Below are 26,969 nucleotides of genomic sequence, written 5' to 3'. Positions count from 1 at the left end.
CAGATCAACTCGACTCAAGGCATCATGCAACCTTGTACTCTCTTCCTGGCCGCCCTCGCCTCTGCTTCTGTGGCCGTGGGTCTCCCGTTCAACCTCTTCCGACCAAGCTTTTCTGGCGGCTCAGCGCCCGTGAGCGATGCGCCAGCAGTACCGCAGCTCACTCCATCCAGCTAAGAGTTGGGCGACATTTCTCGGCAGTGGGCATCCAGCATCTAAAATCTAGCGAATCCATGTCTTGATTACGGCTCCTGTTTAAACTCAAGGACACATTCTGCTTTCTGATACCATTGCGATCTTCTCTGCGCCTCTATTTTCAGTAAATAGAGTGTATATCAGAAGGGCTCATCTGGTGTATCTATGGACTTATAGTCCTGGGGGCCACTCCTTCTTCTACGCTTGCTAAGGTAGTAAACGGGAGGCTGTCAAACGCTTCTTTTTCGGCAGCTGGTTCGCATGTGAGCTTGAAGGGTTCTGATTTGGTTTGGTGGAAAACAACATGAACGAAAATCATCTTTGACACGAATCTCGAAATGTGTATAAGGCGGCAGCAAAATATGAAGTTAAATACCTATATAATACATACATACCCTCGTATGCAATCGCTGTATTTCTTGTGTCCGTTTCTTGGGCTGGCAGAAACTCATTGTTCGATATGGTGGTACAGCGCCGACCTGCGTCACCACGCGGAGCCAATCCGCGCCCTAGCGGATTGATTGCGCGCCGGAAAAGCTGGTGCACGTACGAAGTACTCTGTGCTCCTGCCACAGCCATGATACCAACCTTGAACATCATCACCACTCTTTGACGATTCAGCCTCTCAATGGCAGCGCTCTAGCCACCTTGTAGGCGAGCTGTGGACGACAATTACCTTACAGTGGGAGCCAATCGCGCCCGACGAAGCTGCACGCCCTCTCTCGAGCTCGAATCTCACGACCACCAGCTACCCATCAACGGCTGGCAGGGCCATGAACAGCTCTCGTCCTCTCCCTCTCCATCTATTCCTCCCTTTCCGAGCCAACCAGTCATAGACCATGTCCCCTACAGACCCCGAAGCACCGCCAACGGCCTCAAATGGCGACGCAGCAGCTCGAATCGGGCCGCACCCCGGCTACATCTCCAGCTCGAACCAGTACGCCTCGGAGCTCAAGATACGGCGCATGCTCCGGGAGAACGACTGCGACCCCGCGCGAGAGGATAACTACCGCTTGCAGGGCGTCCAGCTCATAGACACCGTGAGGCAGCATCTGAACCTGTGCGTTTTGCGTGCCTGCGCTCTTTCGAGGCCTCTGGACAGAACTAACCATTGGGTGGAAAAGCCAGGCCGGTGCGGACGTTTGACACCGCGTGCACGTACTTCCACAAGTTCCGACTCAACTTCCGAGACGCCGAGTACAACTACCAGGACGCAGCTTTGGCGTCGTTGTTTGTCGCCTGCAAGGTCGAGGACACGATCAAGAAGTCCAAGGACATCCTCGCCGCAGCTTACAATGTTAAGAACCCTGACAAGCCTGCGGCTTCGGATGACAAGGTGCGTGGAGGCTGAGTCCTCGTATCCTGTTACGTTGTTCGCCCCAGAAGACCAATAATGGAATGCAGATTTTCGAGTCACCCGGCAAAATCATCATTGGACTCGAGCGCCTGATCCTCGAAACGATCGGCTTCGACTTTCGCACTCGGTACCCCCAGAAGCTGCTGGTAAAAGTCGTGCGCAGCATTCTTGGCCGCGAGGCAGGGGAATCCTTCTTCAAGATTGCCTACGCCATGAGCATTGACATGTACAAGACGTTTGTGCCCATTAAGCGCACCACATTCTCCATGGTAATGGCTCTGGTGGAACTCACAGCTCGCATGACGGGCCAGCACCTGGACGCGGTCAAGGAGTTTGCGGCACGGCGGCCACAATACCATCGACCGGCCGTGCTCGAGACCATGCTCGATATACTGGACCTCTATATCCAATACCACAAGTCGACCAAAGTGGGCACGCAATTTGACCTGAACCGCTTCATGGACGTCAAGATTGCCCTCAACACGGAGCTCGAGAAAGATTTCATCTCCCGACACATGTACCACTGCAGTCGTTGCGAGAATGAGGACCCGACCACCGCCACCCCCGGCTCTACCACCTCGCCCACGGCAACATCATCTTCATGGCCCGGCGACTTGTCCATGCGAAGAACAGCTCGTGGCCAGGATGGCACCATGCGCTTCGTCTTTGATCCCGAGGCTGCACGAGAAGAGCAAGACACAGTGGCGCCCTTTTTCAATGAAGAGTATGAGGAATACGAGGTCGAGGTGGAAGAGCCCATACCCGCACCCAGGCACGAGCACGAAGGGGGCGGGCGAGGGGGATACCGCGGACACGGCCATGGACCACGAGATCGGAGTGACTACAGGCGGGGAGGCTCCTATGGAGGAGGATACAGAGGGGCGGACAGGCATTACCGGGGGAGGAGGTATCATTGAATGGGCATGACTTGTTGAGGGGACTCAATGTCGGTTAGCCTGGCTGGACGTGGTTGGCGGGTAATTATGTCGAAGCTATATGTGATACGACCGATGTCTTTAGCATGCTCCCCAGCAGACATGAAACTTTTGCCCACACACATCAAACAAAGCCGAGACTTCTTTTGTAAGATATAAACAGTGACCATGATACCGATGGACGACATACAGTAAAAAAGAAAGTGTATGTCGAAAAAAAAGGGCCAAAAAAGACAATAAAAAAAGAACCACCCGAATCTCAATCGAATGACTTGGATATAGGAAAAGCCCGATGCGGGGGTCGAACCCGCAACCTTGAGATTGCATCAGAACGTGTTCTCGATTAAGAGTCTCACGCTCTACCGATTGAGCTAACCGGGCGCTCACGTGCTTGGTCATTGACCAATAACGAGTCACCGATTGAGCTCGAGGCGGCTTGTTGAAAGGGAAGGTGGAATTTAATCTTATGACCTATTGGCCAGGAGCTAAATGTCGTGCCACTTCATTGGTTGGGAGTGTGCGGCTCTACCGATTGAGCTATCGAGCTGCGGTAGGTTTGTGACGGGGGTGGTTTGGGGACTCTATTTACAGATGGAAGCTCTGGGGTTTTGTTGCGGTATGTATGAGTAGAAGTAATTGAGTTGGATATTTTGCCGAGCTCGAACAGTGTCCCCCGGCAGCCCAGATCAGAAACGAGTAATAGGACTGGGTAAGATTCTATATTTGACCCCAGATCAGAAACGAGTAATAGGACTGGGTAAGATTCTATATTTGACCCCAGATCCAAATGCGCATGGAAGTATGTAGAGAATGAGAAAGATGGAGGTGGAGGGAGATACCTTACCTGTATGATGAATTTCAAGTTGGCATAACCCTCCTGACACTAGACGACTCAGTTGGAGAGACCTTGGCGATTTCATCCATGGCATGGTCTTTGGTACACTCTCAGAGCCAAAAGCTGGTAGGTTTACCAAAGGGAGCGATATGCGGTTGTGGTGGGTGGCTTACGTTCATCACGAACCCCTGCCTGAATTCGAGTCAAGTTGTTGAAAGATAGATTGGAACATATCAATTTGTAAGTGTTCGCATCTACAGAATCGCATGCCTACTCCTGGATTTGTGACCAATACGCCCGAAGAGATATTGATAATATGAACTGACGAATCGAATCCGTCAGGCCTGAATATTCGCGGGGCACATGTAATAAGCCTGCTCTAATATTGTACGCTCTGCCTTAAGTCTTTAATGACATGTATATAATAAATAAGTACATGTATTCATTCCCTCTGCCTTAAGTCTTTGATGAAAAATTAAAATACATAAGTACATGTATTCATTTCCAGCCTTCTTGCTCGCTTTCTCTTGCTTCTTCAGTCGTTGGTGTCAACACGGGCAGAAGAGCATCCGCACCATACAGCGATGCCTCCGCACGAGCGACACCGTATAGCTGGCCGAGGCCAGAAGGCAGTGCGGCCTCCTGTCTCAAAATCTGGCGTCGAGAAAGCAGTTTCTCTCTCCTCTATCACATTGTCGTAGGAAAAGTCAGATGGAACAGGTGTCGCTGGCCTTTCACTCTCGGGCGTGGTATAGATCTCTTCCCCATCGGGAGAAGCTGGGACCAGGGCAGCGTCTAATTGCTCTGGTATATAGGAAGCTCCAGGCTCATCTGGCGGGCTGCTGTTCGGCAGAGGCGGGTCCTTCTCCGCTGCCGGCTTTGCGCTTGCAGTCCATTTATCGCTGATGCTCGTCTCACCAGTGCCAGCAGGCTCACAAGAGGGACTTCGTGTGGTGGCTGGCTCGCTGTGAACTGATTCGGGGGCTGTCGAAGGGCAGGAATAAGCGGTGCCACGGTGAGACGCTGAATGCTGTGCCGGCATATCCCAGGATGAGCGACCGGCGACACGGCTGATGAGGCGATCAATGACTTGCTGAGTGACTTGCTCGGCCAACTCCTCAACTGGCACGGGGTGATACCTGGGATAAGGGTAAGTATACTGCTCCTCGGGTATTCTATGGTCGTTATTGGTGGGATATGATCTGCTGTCCCTGGTTGATTTGCCTGAAAACCGATTGCTGCCGCCACCTCCGCCACTACTGATGCTTCCGGGATTGCAATCACTTCTGGGACCAACTCCTGGAACTTCTGGTGCGTGCGGGGGCGCCTGCGGCCAAGGAGGCTCACTGTCTGTAACGATGGAGCGAGAAGTGAAAGAGCCTGTTGGAACGCCGTTGAACCCACAAGATGACCCTTTCCCCTCCATATCCCCGAATAAGTGCTCGTGTTCTTCTGCACCTCGATCTGGAGCCGCCCTCCGATGTCTGAAGGGATTTTCGTGATACTGTGTCCATGATTGTGAACTCATCGTGGTGTCAGTTCGCTCTGACGACGATCCAGCATAAGAAGTCTGTTGCCAGACTCCTGATTCTTCAATTGTTGAGCCGCATGTCTGGACGTTGTCTACTCCCATATTTTGTGGCATCTGTGCAGCCTCCTTTCCCATTCCTAGGTCAGCCATGAGCTTCCCCTTGGCCATGTCCGTGAGCTCCTCCAAATTCTGGAGCATCTTCTCCCTGATCACCTTCTCAAATTCCTCTCTCTGTCTCTCCCTAGCCTCTTTCGCTGCCTCCTCAGCCAACCTTTCCGCCTCTATTTTCGCCCTCAACTCCTTCTCGAATCGTCGTGCTTGCTGCGCCGCGAGTCGCTCACGCTCAGCCTCTGCACTTCGCTCAGCCAACAACTTTGCCCTCGTAGCCCTCTCTACCTCGACTCGAACATTTTCAATTTCTTGCCTGCTTTGTTCTTGTGCTCTCTTCGCGACCTCGAGCTGTCGTCTGAACTCTTCCTCGACGTCTTGCCGGATTCTTGATTCGAGTTCTTTCTCTCTCCTTGCCCTGAAGGCGGCTTCTAGCCGTATCCTTTCAATATCTGAACCTGGTGCATCTTGAGGCGATTGAGTGAAAGGGTGGCGTGAAGCTGGCGGCGCTTGGTAATATGATGAAGACTGGGTATATTGCGGATGGTACATGCCGGTACTGCCATGACCCGGGTAATTATATGAGGCGGGATAGTTGTAGTGGCCCATTTGGGGGTTTGAGTACCAATACGGATACCCGGAGGAGTGGTTCATAGGGTAGAATGATGCCGGCTGTTGGTGCTGTCGATGCTCCTGGTACGGCGGTGTTCCTACTCGTGGAGTAGTGTCTGGGTAGCTTGGAGCTGATGTCGGATAGGATGTCGGGGGTCTCGGTGTGGTGGCCTGATCTCGAGAACCTCGGAATTGTTGAGGAGGGGGAGGACGGGTAGGAGGAGGAGGACGGGTAGGAGGAGGAGGACGGGTAGGAGGGGGAGGACGGGAAGGAGGGGGAGGGCGGGAAGGAGGGGGACCAGGAGAAGGCGAAGGAGAGGGAGATGGGAAATAATGGCCGCGGGTCAGTATTATGGGATGAGCGTTCTGTCCGCCAGATCTTGAGAAATGTTCTTGTCCTGATGCCCTGCCCCGGGGGAAGGTCTGAGGGCCATGATCATCGTCTGTTGACCTACTATGCTGGCGCTGCCGGGGAGCTTCAAGATCGGAGGTGGAATAGGTGACGGAGCCCGATTCGGAAGGAACACCTTCAAAAGACACCCCTCGCTGGCCTCTGGGCGGTGACCTCTCGCGTTGTCTGTATTGGCTAGACATTCTAAACGCAGGCTACAGGACTAAGCGAGCCAGAGTCGCCCGAATGCCTGTTGTCCTAGCATAGAAGCGGCCTTGATGAAGGAACGTCGGGATATATGAAAACGTGAGGCCGGAGCATGATCCTGCGTTTGATGCCGGGGAGGACAAGGCAGCAGTTGAGGTCGATGGTGGTCTATGCCTCTTCGAGGTGCAGCCAACATGTACAATGGCGAAGAAATAGGTCGGTGCTGCTACCCTCAGCATCTCGAGAATTGAGCCAATGATACCCCATTTCGATGTGATGAAGGCAGCTTCTTGCAGAGCTGAATCCCGCAGGTGGCGTTGCTGCTCTGAATATCCCAAGCGGCTGAGCCAATGGATGCTAGGTTCGGTGTGATATAGTTCTAAGGTTGCACGGTTTATGGTGCAGCGAGCTTGGTATGGGGTCCAAATTGCCTACGTGGACGTGCAGCTTACAGGCAACCGTCTGACGCAAGGGCAGATGCAACAACACGTGTACATGTAGATTATAAGTAACCCTTGTCAACAAGTTGTATCGATGAGGCTCCGCCCTTGAATGTAACTCACAAGCACTGGAGCATTAGTTTATACCTCTACGAACGCATTCTGCTGGATTTCTATGACCCCGGCTATTCTGGCTCGCTGCTCCGAATGGGACGTGCCTAGAGGTTGGACAGCTGAACTACATGTACTCTACTTTCTATCAGGTATGTCTGCATGTGCTGAAGGCACATGTAAGTACATGCACCTAAGGTACCTATGCAATGCAAAGAGCAGCCTTGCGCCGTGCTACTTCAGCCATGGAGGGAGGGCCAGGCCCCCCTCGGGCATACAGTACATGTACTATGCCAGTCAATCAATGCTGGCTTGGGGCTGTGTTGTTTAACAGTCAAAACGGTGTCTCGGGGATTGAAATCTGCAAGTCGTATTGAGCGTTTAACTTAACTACTTATATGTAGCCACATGCTTTGTCCAGTTTGTTTGAACTCACGAGAATACGTATCATGGCAGACGACATGGCGTCAGGCAACAAATTCATCCACGGCAGCACAGGAAATCAAAATGTGGTCTTTGGAAATGGATTTCAGTACAATGATAGCCGTGAATTTACGAGTGAGTTCAGCATCCTAGTACCATATTGCAGTCTCAGCGGAGATACCGTCTACTAACAACATATATTGATAGTCAACCTGCCAGGCATGTCATCGGTGTTATACCTGGCGGAAACCATCAAAGGCGAAACCAGCCCAAGTGAACGAAAGAGTACGTTGGTCGATCGTTGGTATGGAGCTTCTACCTGACCTGCCTGTGCTGACATGTGATTATAAGGGACTACCATAATGGAATGGCTGCAACGTCAACCTAATTGGTGTCCCTTTGACAGTCGCCGCCGACTGGGCGAGCTCTCAAGTCAGGCGATGCCGGGTATTGGAGAATGGGCTTTGAAGAGCAATGATTTCCAAGCATGGAAGGATCCATCGAATCCAGTGCGCATTATGCTGGTACATGGTATACGTAAGTGTAACGGAGTCCCCCAGCTCACATTCGACTCGACTGACAGCAGTGACCCCTTCAAAGTGGGATCCGGGAAGTCTATGCTTACGTAGGTAGGTACCTTAATCTTCCAAGAATCGTGTGGTTAGTGACACGCATCGCTACCTAGTTCTCTCTTCATACAAACGATCATACAAGAAGTCGAAGCACGAAGCAGCACTGCATGCATCTACTTCTACCCCCCGGAAGAAGATGAGAACCCATCGCCCGCACGAATCTGGGCTACCTTACTCGAACAACTTATACAACATGAAAAATCCGAGACGATCTCGCCCGCATTGCTATCCAGATTTAACGCATCGCTTACAGGTTGTTCGCAGCTCCACCCCTTCGAATACTGGGGTTTGTTCAAAGCGCAGGCCGAAACATTCGAGACGGTCTACCTGATTATGGACGAGCCAGAGAGCTATATTGGCCATCATGAGCATATGGTGCAGAGTTTGAGGAATCTGCCATCCAATGTCAAGTTCCTCTTCACTTGCAGAACGGAAACGCTTGCTAGCCATCTCAAAGTGGACTGCAAGCTGCGCGTCATACTGCAAGCATCCGAGTTGACTCTTTACGTAAGGAGGCGGCTTGAGGACGATGTGAACCTGAGTGGACTGCTTGACAAAAGCCATGACAGGGAGGATGTAGTGGAGAAGGTTACCGAATTAACCTCCCAGAGCGGCATGTTTGTCTCACCGATACATGCATTTCCTGACTTTCGGACGACGCTGACTCTCCTCAGGTTCCTACTAGCTCGGCTTCACATGGACAATCTCAGCAGATGTAGCACTCTAGCCAGTATCAAAGATGCCCTCTCCGACCTTCCCAAGGATGGGGGCCACATGCAAGCATTCAGAGCCTCGATCAGGCAAATCACCGAGAAACATAGCGATTTCGACAAACGTCTCGCCAAACATGTCCTGACGTGGGTTGTGTACGCAAAAATCGGCCTCACCGTTGATCAAGTACTGGACAGCTTTGCTTTTCAGCACTGCGAGAGAGGGAAGTACTGGAAATCTCGCCCTTCGAAGGAAAAGCTGATATCTGCAGTCGCCGGCTTGGCTGTCCTAGACTCAGATGAGAAGACTTGCACTCTTCGCCTAGTCCACGAATCGGTAAAGCAGTTACTACACGAAGATAACCTAATCCTTCAAGACCCTGATTTACTGATGGCCAAAACTTGCCTGAAATGCCTGCTGATCGATGAGTCGGAAATTCACGAGCAGAATGTTCCCTTGCTGCCATACGCTGCAAGGCACTGGAGCTCACACCTCGGAAGGAAATGGAAAGGAGCTGACCGGGATGCGAAAATACTCATCAGCTTTTTCTTTGGCGAGAGCACAAAGCTCACCAGAGCATTCAAGGCAATGCCCGAGACCCTGGGCTCGGACGTGAGCGGCATGACTGGGCTACATGCTGCCGTCCACTTCAACCTCATCTCTTACGCTGACGAGCTGATCAAGACGGGCATTGATGTCAATGCTCAGTGCGCCGACGGCCAGACAGCTCTTCACTGGGCTGTGAGGCTGCGCAGGCGCCGTCTGCTACAGACTTTGGCGTGCAAATCAGATGCCAACATACTTGATAGGAGTAAGAACACGCCGCTTCACCGAGCTCTTGTGGTGCCAGTGACAGACGGCGTGGGGATTGTCCAGTCTCTGATACATGGCGGCGCCAGACTTGACGTACGCGGTGCGAAGGGGTTGACGGCTTTGTCCTCAGCCGTCAAATATGGACCTACGGCCATTGCCGAAATATTATTGAAAAGTCAAGACAATGCCAATGAAGAAATCACGCCGGGATGGACTTCACTGAGAGAACTCTTCTATCACGACTACATGGCAGAGATGCTGGGTGCCTCAGCAGATACCTGGAAGCCGTTGCAACATGCCGCCGAGGACCATGTACGATACCTCATAGACGTCGTGCTTGATCGAGGCATCGACCTTAATCGGCCCACGAGCGATAATTGGCTACCTTTGATACACGCAGTCCAGACGGAAAACCTGCCCAGAATCAGACGCCTGCTCGAGAGAGAGCCATTCCCGGCGGACGTCAACAAGAAGGATCCGACGTACCATTGGGCACCGCTCCGATGGGCAATTACTTACAAGAGAAAGCCTGAAGTCATACGGATGCTGATCGAGCATAGAGCCCACATTAACGAAATATACGATGGCGATTGGGCGCCGCTTATTGAAGCTATCAAGAATAATGATGAAGAGCTCGTCTGGCTGCTTCTGAAATGGGGTGCTCAGCCAGATCTTTTGGACAGAAACAAATGGTCAGCGCTGCTCCACGCCATCAAAGGCGGCAACAGCAATATTGTTTGGCTGCTAGTCTCCAACAAGGCAGACGTTCAGAGTCATAGCAGCAAAGCCCTCGAGCTAGCTCTGGAGAGGAGTGATTACTCCCTTGCCTGGCTACTGTGTGAACACGGAGCTGACCCCAACATCACCGACGACGAAGGCATGACGCCGCTGCATTGGGCCTCCTGCCGTGGGAACCTGAAAGACGTCTGCTTTCTCCTTGACCGGGGTGCAGATATCGGCCGCATAGACAAAGAAGGGTCTACTCCTCTACACCTGGCTGTGAATGAAGGGTTTGACAAAGTCGTGGCGCAGTTGGCATTGCGAGCGTTTGGGCAGAGGCACCTGGAGATGAAAAACGCCCACGGGAACACAGCCCTCACACTGGCATCATTGAAATTCTCCAAGCCGATGGTGCAGATATTGCTCAGGATGAAGGCCTCATGCGGCACACAAGATCCCGGCGGCTTGACCGCGCTTCATCACGCAGCGTTGTTGGGGTTCAACGACGGTCTGCAGCTGATGTTGCTCAGCTCTACAGGCAGACGCCATGTCAACCGGGTCGATAAGAAGGGCTATTCTCCATTGCATGCTGCCCTGATCAGTTCCAAAGCTGACATCTTGACTATACACATCCTCGTGACGAGCGGGGCAGATCTTGGTGCCGAGGTGAAAGACGGCGCGTTGACGCCGTTGATGCTCGCTGTGCATCTCAACAAAGAGGCGTTTGTTCGCCAGCTCCTACACGAAGGTGCCAAAGCTGGTGCGCTCAACAGTAAAGGGAAGACAGTCTGGGACTGGATCACACCAGAGACGACCGTTGGCATACACAATCTCATCAATAAGGCAATGAAAAAGAAGCGATAGAAGTCTGCTTTGCATACATACATGCAGCTTCTTGATAGGTAGACTCCTGTAATGACTTCCTGATGAAGTAGTCCGGCAGCAGTCCCGTGGACAATATGGTTTTATACACATGCATCTTACAATGTATCTTGTTTCGGTGGTCGAAGTTTGCTACGGGACAACTTCAGCGTATGACCTTGAACTTGAACCTCATGAATGCCCTCTCTCTTAACACCTCGATCCCAGCTTGTTCACAGAGCTTGATTCACCTCGCGCGGGCATTGGATTATTCTTATGATCCTATATACATGTAGTCACATGGTCGAATCTGCACTCGGCTAGATATTCCTTCATAGGGCTACCGCCCAGTCTTGTGACTACCTAGTGAATTGATACAACCTTGGCCTCCTCGGGACTACATACATTAAACCTGGCTGAAATTGAAAGTGCCGCCTTGAAATGTCCCATTGACTTGGGTTGCTCTGTCGCTCGCGATGTTTTGGTTGCCTGCCCCTGTATGGACATACTGCAACCCTGATCCTTTGTCCCACATATTTGGGGCTCCTCCGCGGCCCTCCTGCGCCGGCTTGACCTCCTCTTTCTTGTTGATGTCCGCTGCCAACGCCGCAATCTGAGTCCGGGTGGCTGCCTTGAAGGCGTGATTTGCTGTCAGGACTTGTAGGTCTCCTGCAATGCCGTCCACTAGACCACCCACTTTGGACGCCTTGGCCATCATCTTCAGCGCCTTGAGACGCCTTATGGCCGGCGATGCGTCGGCTGGTGGGATAACGGACTGAAAGACGTCGCGGAGGGAGGCAGCCCTCGCTTTGCAGGATTCAAGGACCTGCTTAAGCGCCGCGTGGGGCTTGCCGGACAGGGAATCAGCCTCGAGACCTTCGCCAGCCAACATGAGGCTCTCTTGGATGAGGGGGAGGCGCGCCGCAATGTCGCGAAACGAGGGGGGCAGGCCGGATGCGTCCTCGGCGGCTTTGTAAATCTTGACCGACGCGTCAATGAGAGTGATGATGCCGGTAATGAGGCCCAGGAGTTCTACTCCTGACATTGTGAGCGCTTTGCTTTCACTGTTATTTTTCTGTCCGCTTCTTTGATTCAGGGATGACTGAGGCAATGGAGATCCGACGATGGTATAGTCTCAGCTTGTAAATGGAAAAGTTGATGCTGTTGCCATAACTGAATTGGATGTTCGTTGGGTGTTAAGTGCGTTGCCACATCCTTGTGCGAATATCAGGCTTCGGAATTGTGTGTGTCAGACGACATGATGGGCGCCTGTTGAGGTAGTTCTTCTGGGCCACTGAGAATACTGAGCGTGTAGGAGTCAGATGCCTTTTTATCAGACGTTGCATTGCTGCCTGAACCAGGGACTGCAGGGCGTGCGTGGACACCCTGTAGGCATGCGAAGAGAGGGCGGAATAGATATCGACCATGCGATTGATGTGTTGTACCAGTCGTGTGCAGATTTGACGCAGAAATTTTGTGGCTATGCTGTATCAATATTATTGAGTTGGGCAGCCCAATCGCCCTGCCTGCAAGCCACTCCACGAATGCAGCCCTTCGGTGTCAAGGCAACCTATCATACATGTACTTGAGATGGTTGTTCAGCCGCTTCCGCCCACGTCTGAGGCAAGGCGGCCTCTCCGTACACTACTGATTGCTGCCTTGGTCATTGCGGATGTATATTCTGGCCATCTATCTGTATTACGTAGCGTGGAAGTCAGGCAAACGTGCCTGTCCATATAATGTCTGTTAGGACAATGATATTCCTCTTCAGTCTCCATCCACCAAACGTAACGAGCGGCTGACACTGCCGTTCGCGCTTTAATCACCGGACGCTGTACCGTTTCCTTGTCGGACGAAGAGGAATAAGTCGTCGTCATCGATCATCAAAATGACTGCCACAGATATGACGAAGTCTCAGGTCACCAGGTGCCTTCGCGATGCCAAGTCTGCCCTCGAGAATGCCGCCAACTTCTGTTGCGAAGTCGACACAGTCACCGATCTTCCACAGGCCTTCACCGTCGTGGCAAAGCACATCTCTACGATGCTTGAAACCTTCACCTCTATCGACAACTACTTCAGATCCATGGGAGATGGCGAAGAAGAGCAGGAGCTGATGGACATGTACCCCGACATCAGGGAGGTCACAAGGGCCTGCTGCAATGATATCAAATACCTGGAAGACCTGTTTGACACTGTCAAATCGAATGGAAAAGACGATACCCGAGTTAAGATGAAGAGGTACCGGCTGGCCGTGCAGGACAATGACGGCAAGAAGGTGGAAAAGGTCATGCTCGACTTGCTGAAGGGTGCGCTTCTTGTGGCGCTGAAGCCTCTTGTGAGCGATGCGCATATACAGGAGCTGGAAGAAGCGATAAGGGAAATAAAGGACTTGCCGCCGTCCCTGGAGGATGAATCCATGGGAGGCTTCGTCATGAACAACAGTGGCCCGGGAAATATGTTTTACCACGGCGGCAAAGGGCATCAGAATATCTGCACTGGCGGATTTCAGGTCACTGGAAACAATGAGCATGCTGTATATCGCTTTGCTGTGAAGGAAGAAGAGGGCATCAAATCCTGAGTTACTTCACTTGGTTCAGGTAGAATATCCCGTAGCAATACTACACCTTGTCCGTGGACGAGTTCTTTGACAGCCGCATCGGTATATATAGTTGTCACCAGAAGGGAGAACCCTGCCCATAAAGTGAAAGAAAGACCTAACGTAGAAATAGAAAGCCCAATATTTACAAGAAAGACGATACGTGCAACCCCACCTGCATGCGTCCGTATATGCGTCACATACGACCTTATCTCCACTACCCATGGCAGAAGGATTCTTCATGGAGATGTTTGAGTGCTTCTGTTCGTGGCTGATGGATGACCTCGCCGTCCATAATCCAGTGAGCATGACTGCATAGAAGCATGCGTGTGAGCACGGTAGAACGAAGATGGAAATTCGCGTATTTTACTTACCATTCACCCATGATCTGGTGCCACTCGACATCTCTTATGACAAAGGGAGCTCTACTGTCATAGAGCGCCACGACGTCGTCTCCCTCTTTGGCAGGAGCTTGACCTTAAGCCAAACATGCCAAGTTACGACTATGCCCCTGAGGACACACAGATAGAGGAGCCGACAGTCCGACTGGAACCGAGAGTGTCTGCCGCGTACATGAATTGGAGACATTAATTGGAGCTTATAGATACTCGGTGCCGGTCTTTGTGAATGCCATCGAGAAGTCGCTACGTCTCTTCTAATTTTGCTATACTATCTCTGCTGTATCCAGTCAATGAAGTACAAAAGGTTTGCCTTTAATCTCTATCAAAACCCTTAGGATGCTGGATAGCCAAGTTGTTGATCGCTGTTTAGTTGCTCTTTCATTGCACTTGACCACTACTCCCTGGAGGCATGTGCAAAATTAAGAGGCGATGGCTCAGAGTCGCGCGATCAGCCTTTTGACACCGCTGTTCGTCTAAGTGAGGTGGAATTGTTCGCCCTCGACACGAGATAGCTTGAAGTCCGAGCCTGCCGTCTGATACCCTTGGCCTCCTGCCCTCTGCCCGCCCCTCTGCCGGCTACAAGCTACGGCTTCAGACACAGCACATGAAAGTTGGACTTGGATTATGATCGAATACTGTGGCTTGTTTAATGCCGTGGATCTCTGATGCTGCATGAGCTCAGAAGCCTTGAGAGGCCGTTGAATGGGGCTTATCCAGCCGTTGAACGAATCCCCAGTAGGACAAGAAGAGCAGGCCCAAATCGGGCAACCCAAGAGGCGTCTGGCTTATATTATTGGGTCAGAAGAAATCTGAGTATCACTAGAAACCTGTACGATTGTGTTGTTAGCAATCATTATGCTGTCATGGTTGCATAAGATCTCGGAGAGCAAGCAGAGTCAGCTGTTTCCCTTAGTCCAAATTACGTCACGCCTATAGATCTATAATATATAACAGCTGAATGAACCGAGTGTTTCGATAAGATTATTGTTCGTTATTTTCCCCAAGATCGTTGAAACCATCAACTACATACTATCAACTACTACAACACAATGGGTTGCGATTGCGGATCAACTTGCGGATGCAGCGGCCCCAGCTCTTGTAGCTGTGGACAAAACTGCCAATGCAAGAACTGCGGTGTAAGTTACCAAGTCGACCATCATCACAAAGAACGAAACGTTGACTCAAGATACTGCAGCATTAATACACAATTGGAAGGCGGCAGGCTATCATATGGACATCTGTGAATGAAGACACCGCCTCTACGTTCTCCTATACCGACGAGACGGGGCTGATGTATTCGTTACGAGATATCTGCGATCTAGTCACCTATGATGGCTATCGCGTATTCGCCAAAGCAATGTAAAAAGATGTAGCTTGAATACTTTCGTGCAGCGTGTTTATCTTTGTAAGATGCTTATTGGAACCAAGCTTCCACAAGGTGAGTTACATAGATCACTGTACGTAGACCAAGTTCCCCACGTAGATCGCGTCTGGGAAAAGGTGCAACCGATGCTTGCGATCATCCTTGTAGGCGATTGGAGGAGTCTATATTACTGTTGCAAGCATCATTACGTTCCTGTTTGCCTGATTCGGTTCGTTTGCCCGAAGGATAGGACTGACGGAGATAAGGTATGGAGTATCTCTCCTCTTTATGTCAAAGACCTATTGGTGACAGCAGGTCTCTATTTTGAATCTACGGCTAGAACGTTAGCGGATGGCCACCATGATGTCTGCATAATATCAGATTTGGCAAGCTTCATTCTTAACATTAGTTGATCGAGGCAAGCGAGGATCAGATACTCTGATTCGATCGTAAGCATTGGATATCGTACATCCGCGAAGTACTTGTAAATGGAGATAGATTCCGATCCTGTACCCGAGTGATATGTGGGATGAATTGTTGGAATAGGATGGAAATAAATTGGCCGCTGCAGGATGTCAAAGATAAGGCGCAAGAGCAGGCGTCCGCGAGCCCCTAAATGTACATGTACATCTATACATACAATTATCGTGCACCGATGATGTGCCTGACGTCGGTAATGAGGTTCTATGAGTGAGTCATGTTCTTCCTCCGCCATCGGCTCATGGACGACACCCACCTCGTCTCCAGTTACAGCCTCGGACGGACCTGAGCGGCTCCTCCATGAGGCTGTCTAGTTGTGGGATATTCGCCGCCATGGTGCTTTCAACAGTTAGATACTAGATGTGGACCCGGGTCTCGAGTCCTCTCTCATGGCGGCGGGTCAGCGCAACTTAAGACGATTGAAGAAGTGGTATAGATATGGAGCTGCTGGGACACTGCATCAACACTCGTCTAGACTACATAACGTCTATTATACAATGCAAAGTCTTTCGCATGGTTTTGCAATAACTGCCCCGTCAACTTCAATCCTCTCTCTTCGTCCAGGGGCTCATGGCGTCCAAAAACCTGATATGCGCCTCTGCATCCCCGGTCCTCTTCAGCACTTCCTCATACTCTTCTACTCCCAGGCGCTTATAGAAGAGCAAGATGCCGGCCCACATCAGATCGGTGTAGCTGATGGTATCGCCCATGAAGAAAGGCCCGGAGGGAGTCTCGTTGAGCAGCGCCGTGATCTGACGCGCAAACGGCTCTGCCCTGTCAAAAGCGCCGGGGCCGTGCGTCTTGCCGTACTCTTCCAGCGACATGCCCACGTCCTCCTCACGAGTGGCGTGGAAGTAAGCGATGCTTCCCTGGCCGAGGAGGCGCTGCGCCACGCGCGGGACAAACATTGGCCTGAGCTGGGTCTGAAACTCGATGAGGAGAGGCGTGAACCTGAGCTGCACGGGCGTGTTCAGCGGGAGCTTGGGCTCTGGGTGCTTCTCATCGATGACGCCGGCAATCTTGTACGAGTCCATCACGTAGGAGCCATCGGGCAGTTGTATGGCTGGGAGTTGATACCGGCGGCCTTGGCTTGGTTCGTTGGGAGGTACACTTGACGTTGCCAATGCATTAGCCATCATCATGTAGACTTCACTGACGCTCAGATCTAGCGTAGTACGTACTGCGGTTTGAGTCGCGGCTCGATATCAGGATATTCGACCTGGCGTTATGAGCATTACTTGTCCAGCACGTCTCTCCTGGCCCGACTCACCCATTCCGTCTTGTAATCGAGCCCCTTGTAGTTCAACAGTAGTCTCGCTTTAAAATGCTGGTAAGCACTTGGAGTTTATGGGCATTCCTTGATTGGCTTACTCCTCCAGGTGTTCATTGACCAGCAAACCCGGGGTTCCTTGGTGGGGATGTCGAGGAGTGTGTAAGTGCCGGACGACATATTGCAGGCTGCTGTTATTTACGCAAAAAAGATGCGAGAAGCATGCGGTTTCGCACCAAGACGAGGCTTACAATGACATATTAATATGATAACAGGACATCAATTGATGGTCGATAAACCCCTCGCATGCGCATGGCCGTGAATCCTTGCATGATTTAGGCATGGTAGGCCCATGACTTGTGCATATTCGCGATCCTACCGTACTCTTCCCCTCACTTTTGGCTCCGAACATGGAGCGAGCTAAGGGGAAGAATGGAGTAGCCCGAGTGGCCTGATTGATCGACAGAATCCGAGTTGTGTTTCTGGAAGTGTCTAATTGAAGAGCTTACAAATGTCTAGGAGCGACTTTATCTTTTGTGAGGTCCTAAGAGTTTGACTCGAGGCACAAGAACGTGTTTTAGTTGCCGCTTACATACTTAGATAGTATCAGTCAATTCCTGCCCCTATTGCTGTCTTGAAGCTACTGATCACATGCGTACTACGCGTGTAAGCCCGATTCTCAGTTCCCTCTTTGGCATCCAAATGGTCGGTGTCACCCATTTGGCCACAGGGCTGTCGCATGTTCTCAATCATTGAGGCCATTCAGCCTGCTGCTTCATCGTCACTCCGTCATCGCCATCTACCCACCATGTCTTTCAGGACACGGTGGACAACCCACACTCCTGCACAGAAACCTGCGTAGCCACAGCGTCCACATGCCCCCATTCGGCGGCATGGCCGTCAGTGAGGTTGTTCAAAGCATCCAAGGCAACGTTGTAGCCGCCGTCATAAGCGGCGTCGATTGCTAGCATATGGATGCTGCGGCCTCCGTAGTCCAATCTGTGGCAAGAACCGCACATGGTAGAGTTCCATTCGATGCCTTGAACGCCGCCAATATATGGGAAACTGGGCACTTGCCCCTGAGTCTGCCAATGGTACCTTGTTATGAGGCCATTGACACCGTCGGAGCACGATACGTCACCCAAAGGACGAGAGGCATCGTCGTAGCCAGTGTCGTACGAAACTGGGGTTGTTGTTAGTTTAACGTTGAGAGTCAAGTGCCGAGACGTTTCTTCATACCACGAGTGGCAGTGGTAGGGGCGGCCAAAATAAGAGCCGTCAAGACCTGTGCCAGTTGCATGTTGGCGATGTTGTAATCTGTGGTAAAAATGCCGATGAAGATGCAGACGAGTCTAGAAAGCTGGGCGCCTTAAGACGGTGAGAATCAGAGAGGACCGCTATCCCTTTATAGATGGCCAATTCTTTACAAGGGATTCTTTCCTGCCTCACAAATGTTACTGCTACAAAGGGAGAGAGATCGCTACTATAGCTCGAGGCCTTCCTCCGGTCTTGTGATCCCAGTCAATGAAAGATTGCGAGTCATGCTGATCTGATCCTTAAGGCTTTCCCAAGCCCAAGAGGTGTCTGGCAAAGACGGGAACGATGCTATAATATCGTCACAAACCATCAGTGCTGGTGCTTCTTCATGAGTAAACGTGGGCTATATCTCTATTTGAAAGCTTGCCCTTGTGGTGAAGAAGCAAGACTAGGCTCCTGAGGTCATGCGAGGGCGGCATAACAAGAACAGATGCACGAAAGATGGGGTGAACTGCTGGGAAGACGATCATGTCGAGGGTAGGAATGTGAGACACTGGGTTGCCCTGCATGAGACTTGCATACGATGTAGTAAGTGTAATGCAAGGGTACAAAAGAAGGAGGCGGCTATATAGGCACCTTATGAGCATATATGTATCTGTATTGCTGCCACTACTGAGAATAGGAGAAGAAAATTATTGCTATCTGCTACTAGGACTATCTTCCCTTTCTAGTTATGCTCTATGCTATTAGCTCTATAGGTAGTATGTAACAGTTGTCAGTCTATGAAGATTAGGCTTCGGATCCATGTCTATGAAATGGGTGACGGGTAGCCGTTCCTCGAAATTCGTCTGGGAGCTCACGCAAACGCAGGGTCGGGTCCCTTCGCAAGTCCGATGTAAGTTTCCATCTGGAATCGCCACCATTCGACGTCTTCCCGCCTGCTCATGAAAGTGATGTACCCGCTCGGCTGAGTGTTGTTCGCCATGAACACGTTGTTGGTGCCAGTCAAAGAGGTTCGAACAGAGGGGCCTCCCGACGTCGTAAGCGTTGACTGATACTCATTGCTCAACAGAAACGACATGAACAGCTTGGAACTCTCGGGGCGAGGCGTCGAGGCAAAGATGGCCGCCTGCTGAGCCCAGGTCATGAACTGATCCGGTGCCTGGGGCTGTGAGACCTGCAGAAACGACGTCGATGGTGTGAATCCTCCCAGGGCAGTGAACGTCAAGACCCTCGAGCCATTGCCAGCGGAGTGATTGCTGATGATTGCGTTTGCAGAGTTGGAGGCACCGCGCACCCACATGACATCTTGTTTGAGAAGGGAGTCCAGCCACTGGAATCCGTAGCGCTCAATGATGAGGGAGAAGAGGTACAGGACGCCGTCGTCGTCGTTGGGATAAGTGAGGACGAGCTTGCCTTTCCAAAAGGGATCCAGGACGTCGGCATACGTCTTTGGCACTTGGTTCGGCTTTACGATGGTTGAATCGTAGTAGAAAGGGCCAAATTGGTCTGAAGAATAACATCGTTGTTAGCATGCCCTATTCGAAGATGTTTTCCTCCCGAAAAAAGACGCACTGTAGTTGACAGGAACATAGGCCCCGTCAATATGTTTGATGGCCAGGTTGATGTCGCTGAAGTTGGCTGGCTTGTAATGCAAAAGACGCTGCTGCTTGTCCCAGCGAGGGAAGTCGTGCACCGTCTGCAAGAGCGCAACGTCAATGAACGGCTTGCCCTCGATGTAGCTTCGATCGATGCGTGAATCGGCATATTTGGACAAGTCGGCCGTGATGTTGATGGGAACATCGGGGAACCGTTGACGAAATGCATTGAGCATTGGCGCAGCCGCTGCTTGAGCTTTTCACCATTGATGTTAGTTCACAGTCTCAGCTTCAGGGGGGAAACATTGGAATAAGCTCTTACAGCTACCGCCAAAGTAGACATTCAAAGTGCCGCTTTCATTCTTTGCAGCTTCATAAATTTCATCCAGAGACCTCGTCTCGATTGCTGTGCCGTGTGAAAGCACACCGGTCGAGTAGAAGAGGCAAGCGCCCAAGAGGGCAGACTGCAATTGCTTCAAGGAGAGCATGGCGGAGGAGGAGGAGGATGATTATGATGATGATAAACAAAGAGACGGAGACCTCTGCGGTTGTTCAACAGCCCTCCAAGCCAACGAGGCATTGGTGATATTTATTCGTCCTCGACATCAATCTACAACACGACGCGTCGATGTCGTCTGAATGTGTCAGAAATTATTCACGAGGCCGTTGCGGCTCCAATTTGTCATCTGCACGCGGGCGTGGATCTCATGGGCTTCCGAATTACCCGATCTGGCTCTTTGTAAGAGCTGTATAAGCCCGAGACAGGGGGTTCCTATATGCGCTTGATGGATAGTGCAAGGGTTCCAAGTAAGCAGAAAACTCCATCTTTCTATAGATCGATGCCGAGTACGAACGTCTCGACTGCGGGCATACAGCGTTGGTCCAAAGTGCCTCGACTATGGATACGAGCTTTACACTTGGTATTGGAATATACAGTCCATTTGGCGTCTATATCGATCAGATGCGGCTACAGCCCGTACAAACAGGGAATGATAATAGCGATCGATTTGTCGAACATGAAAACAGAGTGTTTCTACTTGAAAATATGAAGTACTTCTTGATACTTGGTCTTCTATAGTAGAGGAGCAAAAGTCTCTTTGCTTGGGTAGCTGGGTGCCTGGGTAGGAGTGTAAGGTAGCGTAACCAGCTCTACGGAATTGGTCAAGTAGTTTCAATTCCTTGCCTGTGGACTTGGTCAGGTAGGCTCACTCGTAGGGCATAGACCGTATTCCTACGAGCCCTTGCAAACGCTGGCTTGGAAGATGTATCACACTTTTCTTTTGCTATACTCTCATATCATGGGCCGCGTAATGGCAAGATTGCTTTGTATCCATGCCATGCCGATTATTGACTGATATGGCCACGTCATCTTGAGCCCGTATTCATATGGAATCCCGAAGTTGGCTAGAAAACATCAGAGTAGTCTCCATACAACAAGGGAGTGGCCAACTGGCACCCCGACTTAGCTATCTTGTATCCTAAGTCTATGAAGCCAGAAGTGAGGAAGCTGGGTTTTTATACTCTAATGACAATCATTTAAACATGAGCAAAACCGGAAATATGTAGCAAAAGTAGCAGAAAGTAAGGGCCTTCTCCCTATCGAGGTCAGTAGTAATACTAGTAGCAGTAATCAAAGACATCGATCGATTTGCTGGGATGCTATGTAGGGGTACCAAACTACATACGCACAGCATGATATCATGGTAGCTTATTAATAGAACAGTCCTACAACCTCTTTGTTCATTCAAAGACTTCGACAGGAGTTGTTGAGGAGCTACATTTTCCCAGTCGGGAACCGGATCGCTTATGTCGCTGCGATCGCCTGTCAAGGATGCCGGCAGCAACTACCGATGACTGACCACTCCAAGATTACGGTGCGCCGGCGGGTCCAGCTTGCCCCTGCATGATTGTCAGGGGTACATGATGGAGAAGGAAGCAGAAATATCACGTTTTCTGTGATCTTATCAGATCTTACGAGTGTGCTCCGAGAGATGATGATCCCGGAGCTCGGATGTGACGGCCCATAAGGAATGCTCCAGTAGCAGTAAGAAAGCTATAAATAGCATTCGAGACCTTGATCGAATGAATGATGATCATCGATTCCACATGAATGTCTTCAGATCACTAGCCGAAGCCTGACGTTGGCATATCCACACTCCCGGCTTCATGCATTAACTCCTTGTATCCGTCCAGCAAACGTGGCATTTCCCTGACCCGCCTCTTCCTGCGGGAAATGTTCCTTCAGCCGTGTTACTTGGAGTAGGTTGAAAGAGGTGGGACTTGAACTTCTTTCTCTCCCAGGACACTCTCTGCCGCCTCGACATTTTCAACCTCTCTCAGTGTGTCTTTGTCGTCTTCCGGGTCTTAGAACTTCGAGTCACCTTGGATATTATCGACGGCTTCAACGCCTTCGGTACCCTCAATATCTTGAGCAATCTTGACACCGTCAAACATTTTGAGCTTCTCTGGTTTCCTGTTAACCCTGGGCACATTTAATACCGTTGGTGTCTTCCATGCTGTTCCAAGCATCGCCAGCATTCAAGAGCTCGACTATCTCGGTATGTCCCTGTCCAGCAGCCGCTTTGACCGGCGTCGTCCCAGAATCGTCGGCAATCCTTGTGTCTGCTCCACGCTCTAGTAGAAGCTTGACCAGTTCTACATAGCCCATTTCAAATCTAGCGTACAACGGTATCAATCCATCATTTTCGTGCCCGTCAACGGTGATACTCTTTCCAACCAGAAGTTCTGCCACATCCAAATGGCCGTTTAGTCCCGCTGCGAGGAGTAGAGACCACCAACTGTTACCGATGAATGTGAGATCAGCTCCAGCCTCCTTGATCAAATGCTCGCCCATGCCAAAGTGGCCGCTATAACATTCTTCGTATATTGACTTAACTACAGTCGCAGCTCTTTCTAGCAGAACGAAAGCAGAGATCAAGGGATCGGCCTGATAAGCTACGTATAAAGCTGTTTTCCCGCTCCCACCGGGCTCATCTGCACCAACACCACGATTGGTAAAGAGGCTGGCAGTCTTTCTGTGTCTGTTCATGGCGGACGCAGCGAGAGAGCTCCAGCCATAGTCGTTGCGCTCGGTGACCTCGGTGCCTTTGAGAACGAGATGCTTCGCTATGATCGTATAGCCTTTGAAAGCTGCCGGGTAGAACAGTGAGAGACCATTGTCAACAAGATTGACGTTCAGACCCCGCCTAAGCAACGGCTTCGCCGGCTTGACGTAGCCAAGCCGGCATGCTTCGAGAAGAGGTGCACGACCGTTGGTCCCCAGCACAGTTACATCAGCTCCCAACATCATCGGGCCGGAGAACGTTGAATTGGCCATGCAGACTCTTGTATGTGCCATGGTTGCCATCAGGGCATTGACGTATGCGGCATGGTCGGTGAGACATGTGCACTTTGCTAGTTCGAGATGGTTGTCTGAATATGCTGCGAAGATTGCCGTTGGCTCTTTGCTTCGGTTTCCGTGATATCAGCGCCTCCCTCGAGCAGTAACTTGACCGGCTGAGATGGCCATTCTAGCTTGCGACGAAGCAAGCTGATTGCCCATGGCCAGTCCATTCCGTATGTTTGGCACCATGGAATGAGGGCTTGGATACACGTAGTCAGCTCAACGCAACAGGGGGGACGCAGAATGACGTTATGGGTAATGGCTACAGTTCTCCGAGTTGGGGTATTCCGGACCTGTCAGTTTCAATTCGAAATGAGGGCGCCTACGGCTGTCCAGTAAAAGTATGGCTCATGGTTGTTGCTATCAATCGACAACGTTCAGTAAGAATGTCGCAAGGTTGATATACGCAGTAGGCTATCATTTCCCTCTATAGGAAGCTCATTGAGCAGTTCGTAAAAACTGCTGCCAAGACCAATCCCGCCTCATTACAACAGAGATCGGAGTGAGAGATGCCTCATACGCAGTTGAGCACTAGGGACCTGGGTAATGCAACCCTGTCGTGGCTGAGTAGCGACTATCGGCTTACTGTATGCAGGGAGCACGACCAGTCCTACAGCTGAAGCCCATAATGCCTATCAACATGCACTCTGATTCGCTTAGGTAGGCGTCCGGAGTAGGAAATTAAGTCTTCACACAGGATTCTACTCCGCATTGACAAGATATGGAGCAAGACTAGAAGAATGATATAGCAATTGTAACAGGAAGTAGTCGTCTTTCTTTCTCATAAGAAAGAAATTGACCTAAATATGCTACAATGCCAGATAGTTCAAGTTGCTAGACAGCCTCTCCCCGTGTAGAATATATATGCGAAGTGAATGGCATCAAGATAATTGTCTGCGGTCTTTATCAATACTACGTTCTGTAATGCTCAAAGCGCATGGGTGCCTAAATCCACGTAGCACCTGCATATGTAAAGAACGAGGCTGTGGGATTTAGTTTGCATGGGGTAAACCTCTGATGATCACGCCTTGCCCGCGGTCCAACTGTTATTATTTACGGTCTATCCTTTTCTATCTCATCACCAGCTGGCTGGCTTGTTCCATGCCATTTCTTCGTTAATTACAATGGAGAATACTGTGGAAGAGCATCTAAGCAAAATCATTGATACTTCGCCAGCACAGCCTCTCGACCAGCTAATTTCCGATCAGAGGCTGATTCTTGGACTACTTCAGAAGAGATTCGAGTATCTCTCTGACATACCACAAATCGCCGAAAGGTTGTGGCACTCGACGGACAATGCTTGGGCTGGTTCTGATCAAGAGCCGATAGCACCCAGAGATCAGTCTCTTGGGACTGAGTTCTTGAACACACTTATTCCATGCGGACGCTCGGTCACGAGCATCCACGCAAATGTCAGAGCCCGAGGGACGAGGTTCAGTTTCGATCAAGACACATTGATGGAATGGATTACAGAAGAGAATCTTGTCATCTCTCGTCAAATTCTTGAAGACTGGATTCGAGAATTCAACAGATACTCCTCGCCATGGGACGAAGACCCCTCAAGCAAATCCCTCGACAAGAGGGAAATCGACCGAGAGCCCTGGTTAAACCAGGTCTGTGAGAGGTGGCCCAAGGTTTGGGAGTTTTCACCCCTCGGTGAGCCGGATCGCAACTATGGAAACACAACAAGAGTCTATTATGCCTGTCCGAGCATGAGCAGAATGAGCGATCCCATCAGCTACACTCCCATGGAGTCCCCGATTCAGGTATAAAGATCATTCGCGCAGTATAAGAGCAGCCTGACATATTCTGTTATACAGAGGCTTCCTGAGGCGCCAGAAGAATCGTCCATCTGTGGGATTATATGGTCTGTACACCTCACCTCCCGTCCGGATTGGCTTTGTACAGGGAGCACTGACATGCAAATCACAGTCGAGTCTCTGTAAACCGTTCAACCGCGATAATCGACTACGAGACAATGGCAACTACCATTTGCTTTAGCAAAGGCACTCAGCTGCGGCCTGAATGCAAACATGACTTTCTCGATGCACATGTTTCCGAATGGCGCGAGAGATCAGTACACCAGAGGTGTGGGCTCAGAGACTTCCAAAGCTCCCAGCATGCTATAACGCGAGACCATAGACTGCCCGGCTCTCACAAGTATGGAGTCTTCATGCACTACATGAGGTCCTTTACTATCATGGACTTTGAGGAAACGCCAATCATCAAAGGCAGCCCAGCTACGGGGCTCAAGTGCAAAAGAGAAAATATTGGTTTCAAGGCTTTCTACAGCGAGGACACGGAATGCCTGGTTGAGCGACGATACTCGACGGCGCTCAACATCTTCCCCATACACTCGCCTAGCGGGCATTATGTGTTACTGTCGCTGATTGATGCCGGAGAGCACGAATACGGCGTGTGGAGTCACAGTCCCACGAACGACATTACGAGTTACAACAGATGGAAGCCTTGGAAGCGCTACGGGATATATCCCGCGGCCATCTACAGCGGAGTCTCGGTCTTCCAGCTCCAGATCTGTTCATTTATCGAATCGTGGGAGAGTGACTGGAATAACACTCTCACTCGAATTAACCAAATGGTTTCTGTCAAGGTGAGAAGCAGTCGCATACATAGCTTGGCGAAACGGCAAAAGAGCTAGAACTGACTCGACCAGCTTGACGTACTCAACGATGACCGGCGTTTGCGAGAGCTGGTGCTGGATACGAACCCTACCGACCTGGTATTATACTTCAAGGTCCTCCAGATGCTCGGGAGGATCGATGACATTATCCAAGCGGATACTGCACGTCTAGAGTCCCTGTCCTTGAACGTTCGAAATCCCGTCATTTCAGACCACTGGTGGCAAAAGACCTACAAGCACAACGAAGATACACAGCGGATCCTCGAATACAACTGGGATCTTGTGCGGAAACGCCAGCAACGAGCCACCGACAGGCTATGCAGCATGATCAAGCAGACAAAGGAGGAGGTCAAGGGGCTCATGGATAGCGTGAGTTTTACCGCAAGCCATAATTGCAATATTCCTGCTAACTGCGGCTCCAACAGCTGTACAATGTTCAGTCAGTTACAGAGGCCCAGAAAACTAGGGTTCTCAGCAAATACCTCATGGTGTTTACGATTGTCACCGTCATTTTTCTTCCTCCCACTTTTGCTGCAGTAAGTTGCAATGTCTAACTTACCACCATGAGCCTGTTCAAAGGATTAACCCGCCTCTAGACTTTTTTTGGGATGGATGCTTTCCAATCAGTTGAGACCGCTTCCACCCAGAGGACGTTCTGGACAGTCCTGGGGATACTGTCGGGTCTCACATATGTCATTGCAGGAATCGGACTATTTGGGGCCAAGGCTTCCACTCAGTTGAGAGAGGAGAGGAAGAAAAAGTCCAAGTCACATGGAAGAAGAGACACCTTGCAAGCTAGGCAGCAAGAGGAGATCTTCTCGGAAGTCAGAATAGCAAGCCTATGGTTTGAGAAGCTGAAGGGAGTTTGGATTTTTGAAATGTTTGGTAAAGTGTCTAGCTCAAAGTATAGCACAGAGGAGGACTTTGAGAGGGTTTAGTGTGATTGGGCGGATACCGCTCTGTAGAAGTCTCAGGGGTCAAAATGGCAAACTGGGCTACAGAAACTATGGGTATCAACGCACATATTTTCTATCTTTGTAGAGGCCGCTGTAAACAAGTTCTGATGATTCCGTGGCTTCAC

General features: G+C 50.7%; 10 protein-coding genes and 1 non-coding gene across 11 annotated transcripts; 4 read left to right on the top strand and 7 right to left on the bottom strand.

Moving 5' to 3' along the window:
- Positions 1-1,019: 1,019 nt before the first annotated feature.
- BBK36DRAFT_1135941 (cyclin-like protein) lies at positions 1,020-2,500 on the top strand. Its single transcript, XM_024892813.1, is given in 4 exon segments — positions 1,020-1,252; positions 1,301-1,303; positions 1,321-1,528; positions 1,597-2,500. The coding sequence occupies 4 exon segments, from the start codon at positions 1,032-1,034 to the stop codon at positions 2,464-2,466; spliced, it is 1,302 nt and encodes a 433-aa protein (XP_024748205.1). The 5' UTR covers positions 1,020-1,031; the 3' UTR covers positions 2,467-2,500.
- Positions 2,501-2,770: 270 nt separating this feature from the next.
- On the bottom strand, positions 2,771-2,865 carry BBK36DRAFT_t126. Its single transcript has one exon. It is a non-coding gene; the product is annotated as a tRNA-Lys (tRNA).
- Positions 2,866-3,817: 952 nt separating this feature from the next.
- Positions 3,818-6,164, bottom strand: BBK36DRAFT_1142811 (hypothetical protein; the record flags this gene model as incomplete). Its single annotated transcript, XM_024893546.1, has 6 exons — positions 3,818-3,973; positions 4,238-4,458; positions 4,552-4,669; positions 4,724-4,823; positions 4,870-5,668; positions 6,026-6,164. The coding sequence occupies 6 exons, from the start codon at positions 6,162-6,164 to the stop codon at positions 3,818-3,820; spliced, it is 1,533 nt and encodes a 510-aa protein (XP_024748204.1).
- Positions 6,165-7,168: 1,004 nt separating this feature from the next.
- On the top strand, positions 7,169-10,882 carry BBK36DRAFT_1170550 (ankyrin; the record flags this gene model as incomplete). Its single annotated transcript, XM_024895463.1, has 7 exons — positions 7,169-7,277; positions 7,350-7,427; positions 7,494-7,685; positions 7,726-7,771; positions 7,828-8,391; positions 8,449-10,790; positions 10,827-10,882. 7 exons carry the CDS (start codon positions 7,169-7,171, stop codon positions 10,880-10,882), a joined length of 3,387 nt encoding a protein of 1,128 aa, XP_024748203.1.
- A 403-nt stretch (positions 10,883-11,285) lies between these two features.
- Positions 11,286-11,924, bottom strand: BBK36DRAFT_1142809 (hypothetical protein; the record flags this gene model as incomplete). Its single annotated transcript, XM_024893545.1, has 1 exon — positions 11,286-11,924. One exon carries the CDS (start codon positions 11,922-11,924, stop codon positions 11,286-11,288), a length of 639 nt encoding a protein of 212 aa, XP_024748202.1.
- Positions 11,925-12,767: 843 nt separating this feature from the next.
- Positions 12,768-13,457, top strand: BBK36DRAFT_1161037 (hypothetical protein; the record flags this gene model as incomplete). Its single annotated transcript, XM_024894342.1, has 1 exon — positions 12,768-13,457. One exon carries the CDS (start codon positions 12,768-12,770, stop codon positions 13,455-13,457), a length of 690 nt encoding a protein of 229 aa, XP_024748201.1.
- Positions 13,458-16,260: 2,803 nt separating this feature from the next.
- BBK36DRAFT_1177708 (hypothetical protein) lies at positions 16,261-17,174 on the bottom strand (the record flags this gene model as incomplete). Its single annotated transcript, XM_024896084.1, has 4 exons — positions 17,091-17,174; positions 16,990-17,036; positions 16,901-16,938; positions 16,261-16,829 (listed from the first exon to the last, which is right to left on the bottom strand). The coding sequence occupies exons 1-4, from the start codon at positions 17,167-17,169 to the stop codon at positions 16,262-16,264; spliced, it is 732 nt and encodes a 243-aa protein (XP_024748200.1). The 5' UTR covers positions 17,170-17,174.
- A 630-nt stretch (positions 17,175-17,804) lies between these two features.
- BBK36DRAFT_1177702 (Cerato-platanin) lies at positions 17,805-18,289 on the bottom strand (the record flags this gene model as incomplete). The annotated part of the gene is made up of 2 exons (XM_024896083.1): positions 17,805-18,172; positions 18,229-18,289. 2 exons carry the CDS (start codon positions 18,287-18,289, stop codon positions 17,805-17,807), a joined length of 429 nt encoding a protein of 142 aa, XP_024748199.1.
- Positions 18,290-19,102: 813 nt separating this feature from the next.
- Positions 19,103-20,332, bottom strand: BBK36DRAFT_56775 (periplasmic binding protein-like II; the record flags this gene model as incomplete). Its single annotated transcript, XM_024898276.1, has 3 exons — positions 19,103-19,755; positions 19,822-20,091; positions 20,149-20,332. 3 exons carry the CDS (start codon positions 20,330-20,332, stop codon positions 19,103-19,105), a joined length of 1,107 nt encoding a protein of 368 aa, XP_024748198.1.
- Positions 20,333-22,383: 2,051 nt separating this feature from the next.
- BBK36DRAFT_1098508 (ankyrin) lies at positions 22,384-23,025 on the bottom strand (the record flags this gene model as incomplete). Its single annotated transcript, XM_024889120.1, has 1 exon — positions 22,384-23,025. A coding segment is annotated over one exon (642 nt), but the record flags the coding sequence as incomplete, so codon positions are not given.
- A 1,346-nt stretch (positions 23,026-24,371) lies between these two features.
- Positions 24,372-26,816, top strand: BBK36DRAFT_1170546 (hypothetical protein; the record flags this gene model as incomplete). The annotated part of the gene is made up of 7 exons (XM_024895462.1): positions 24,372-25,013; positions 25,068-25,093; positions 25,390-25,858; positions 25,922-26,257; positions 26,314-26,424; positions 26,485-26,721; positions 26,799-26,816. 7 exons carry the CDS (start codon positions 24,372-24,374, stop codon positions 26,814-26,816), a joined length of 1,839 nt encoding a protein of 612 aa, XP_024748196.1.
- Between the last annotated feature and the right edge of the window lie 153 nt (positions 26,817-26,969).

Source organism: Trichoderma citrinoviride (genome assembly GCF_003025115.1).
Source record: "Trichoderma citrinoviride strain TUCIM 6016 unplaced genomic scaffold BBK36scaffold_10, whole genome shotgun sequence".
NCBI lineage: Eukaryota > Fungi > Ascomycota > Sordariomycetes > Hypocreales > Hypocreaceae > Trichoderma > Trichoderma citrinoviride.
This window is presented reverse-complemented; position numbering and strand designations above follow the sequence as displayed.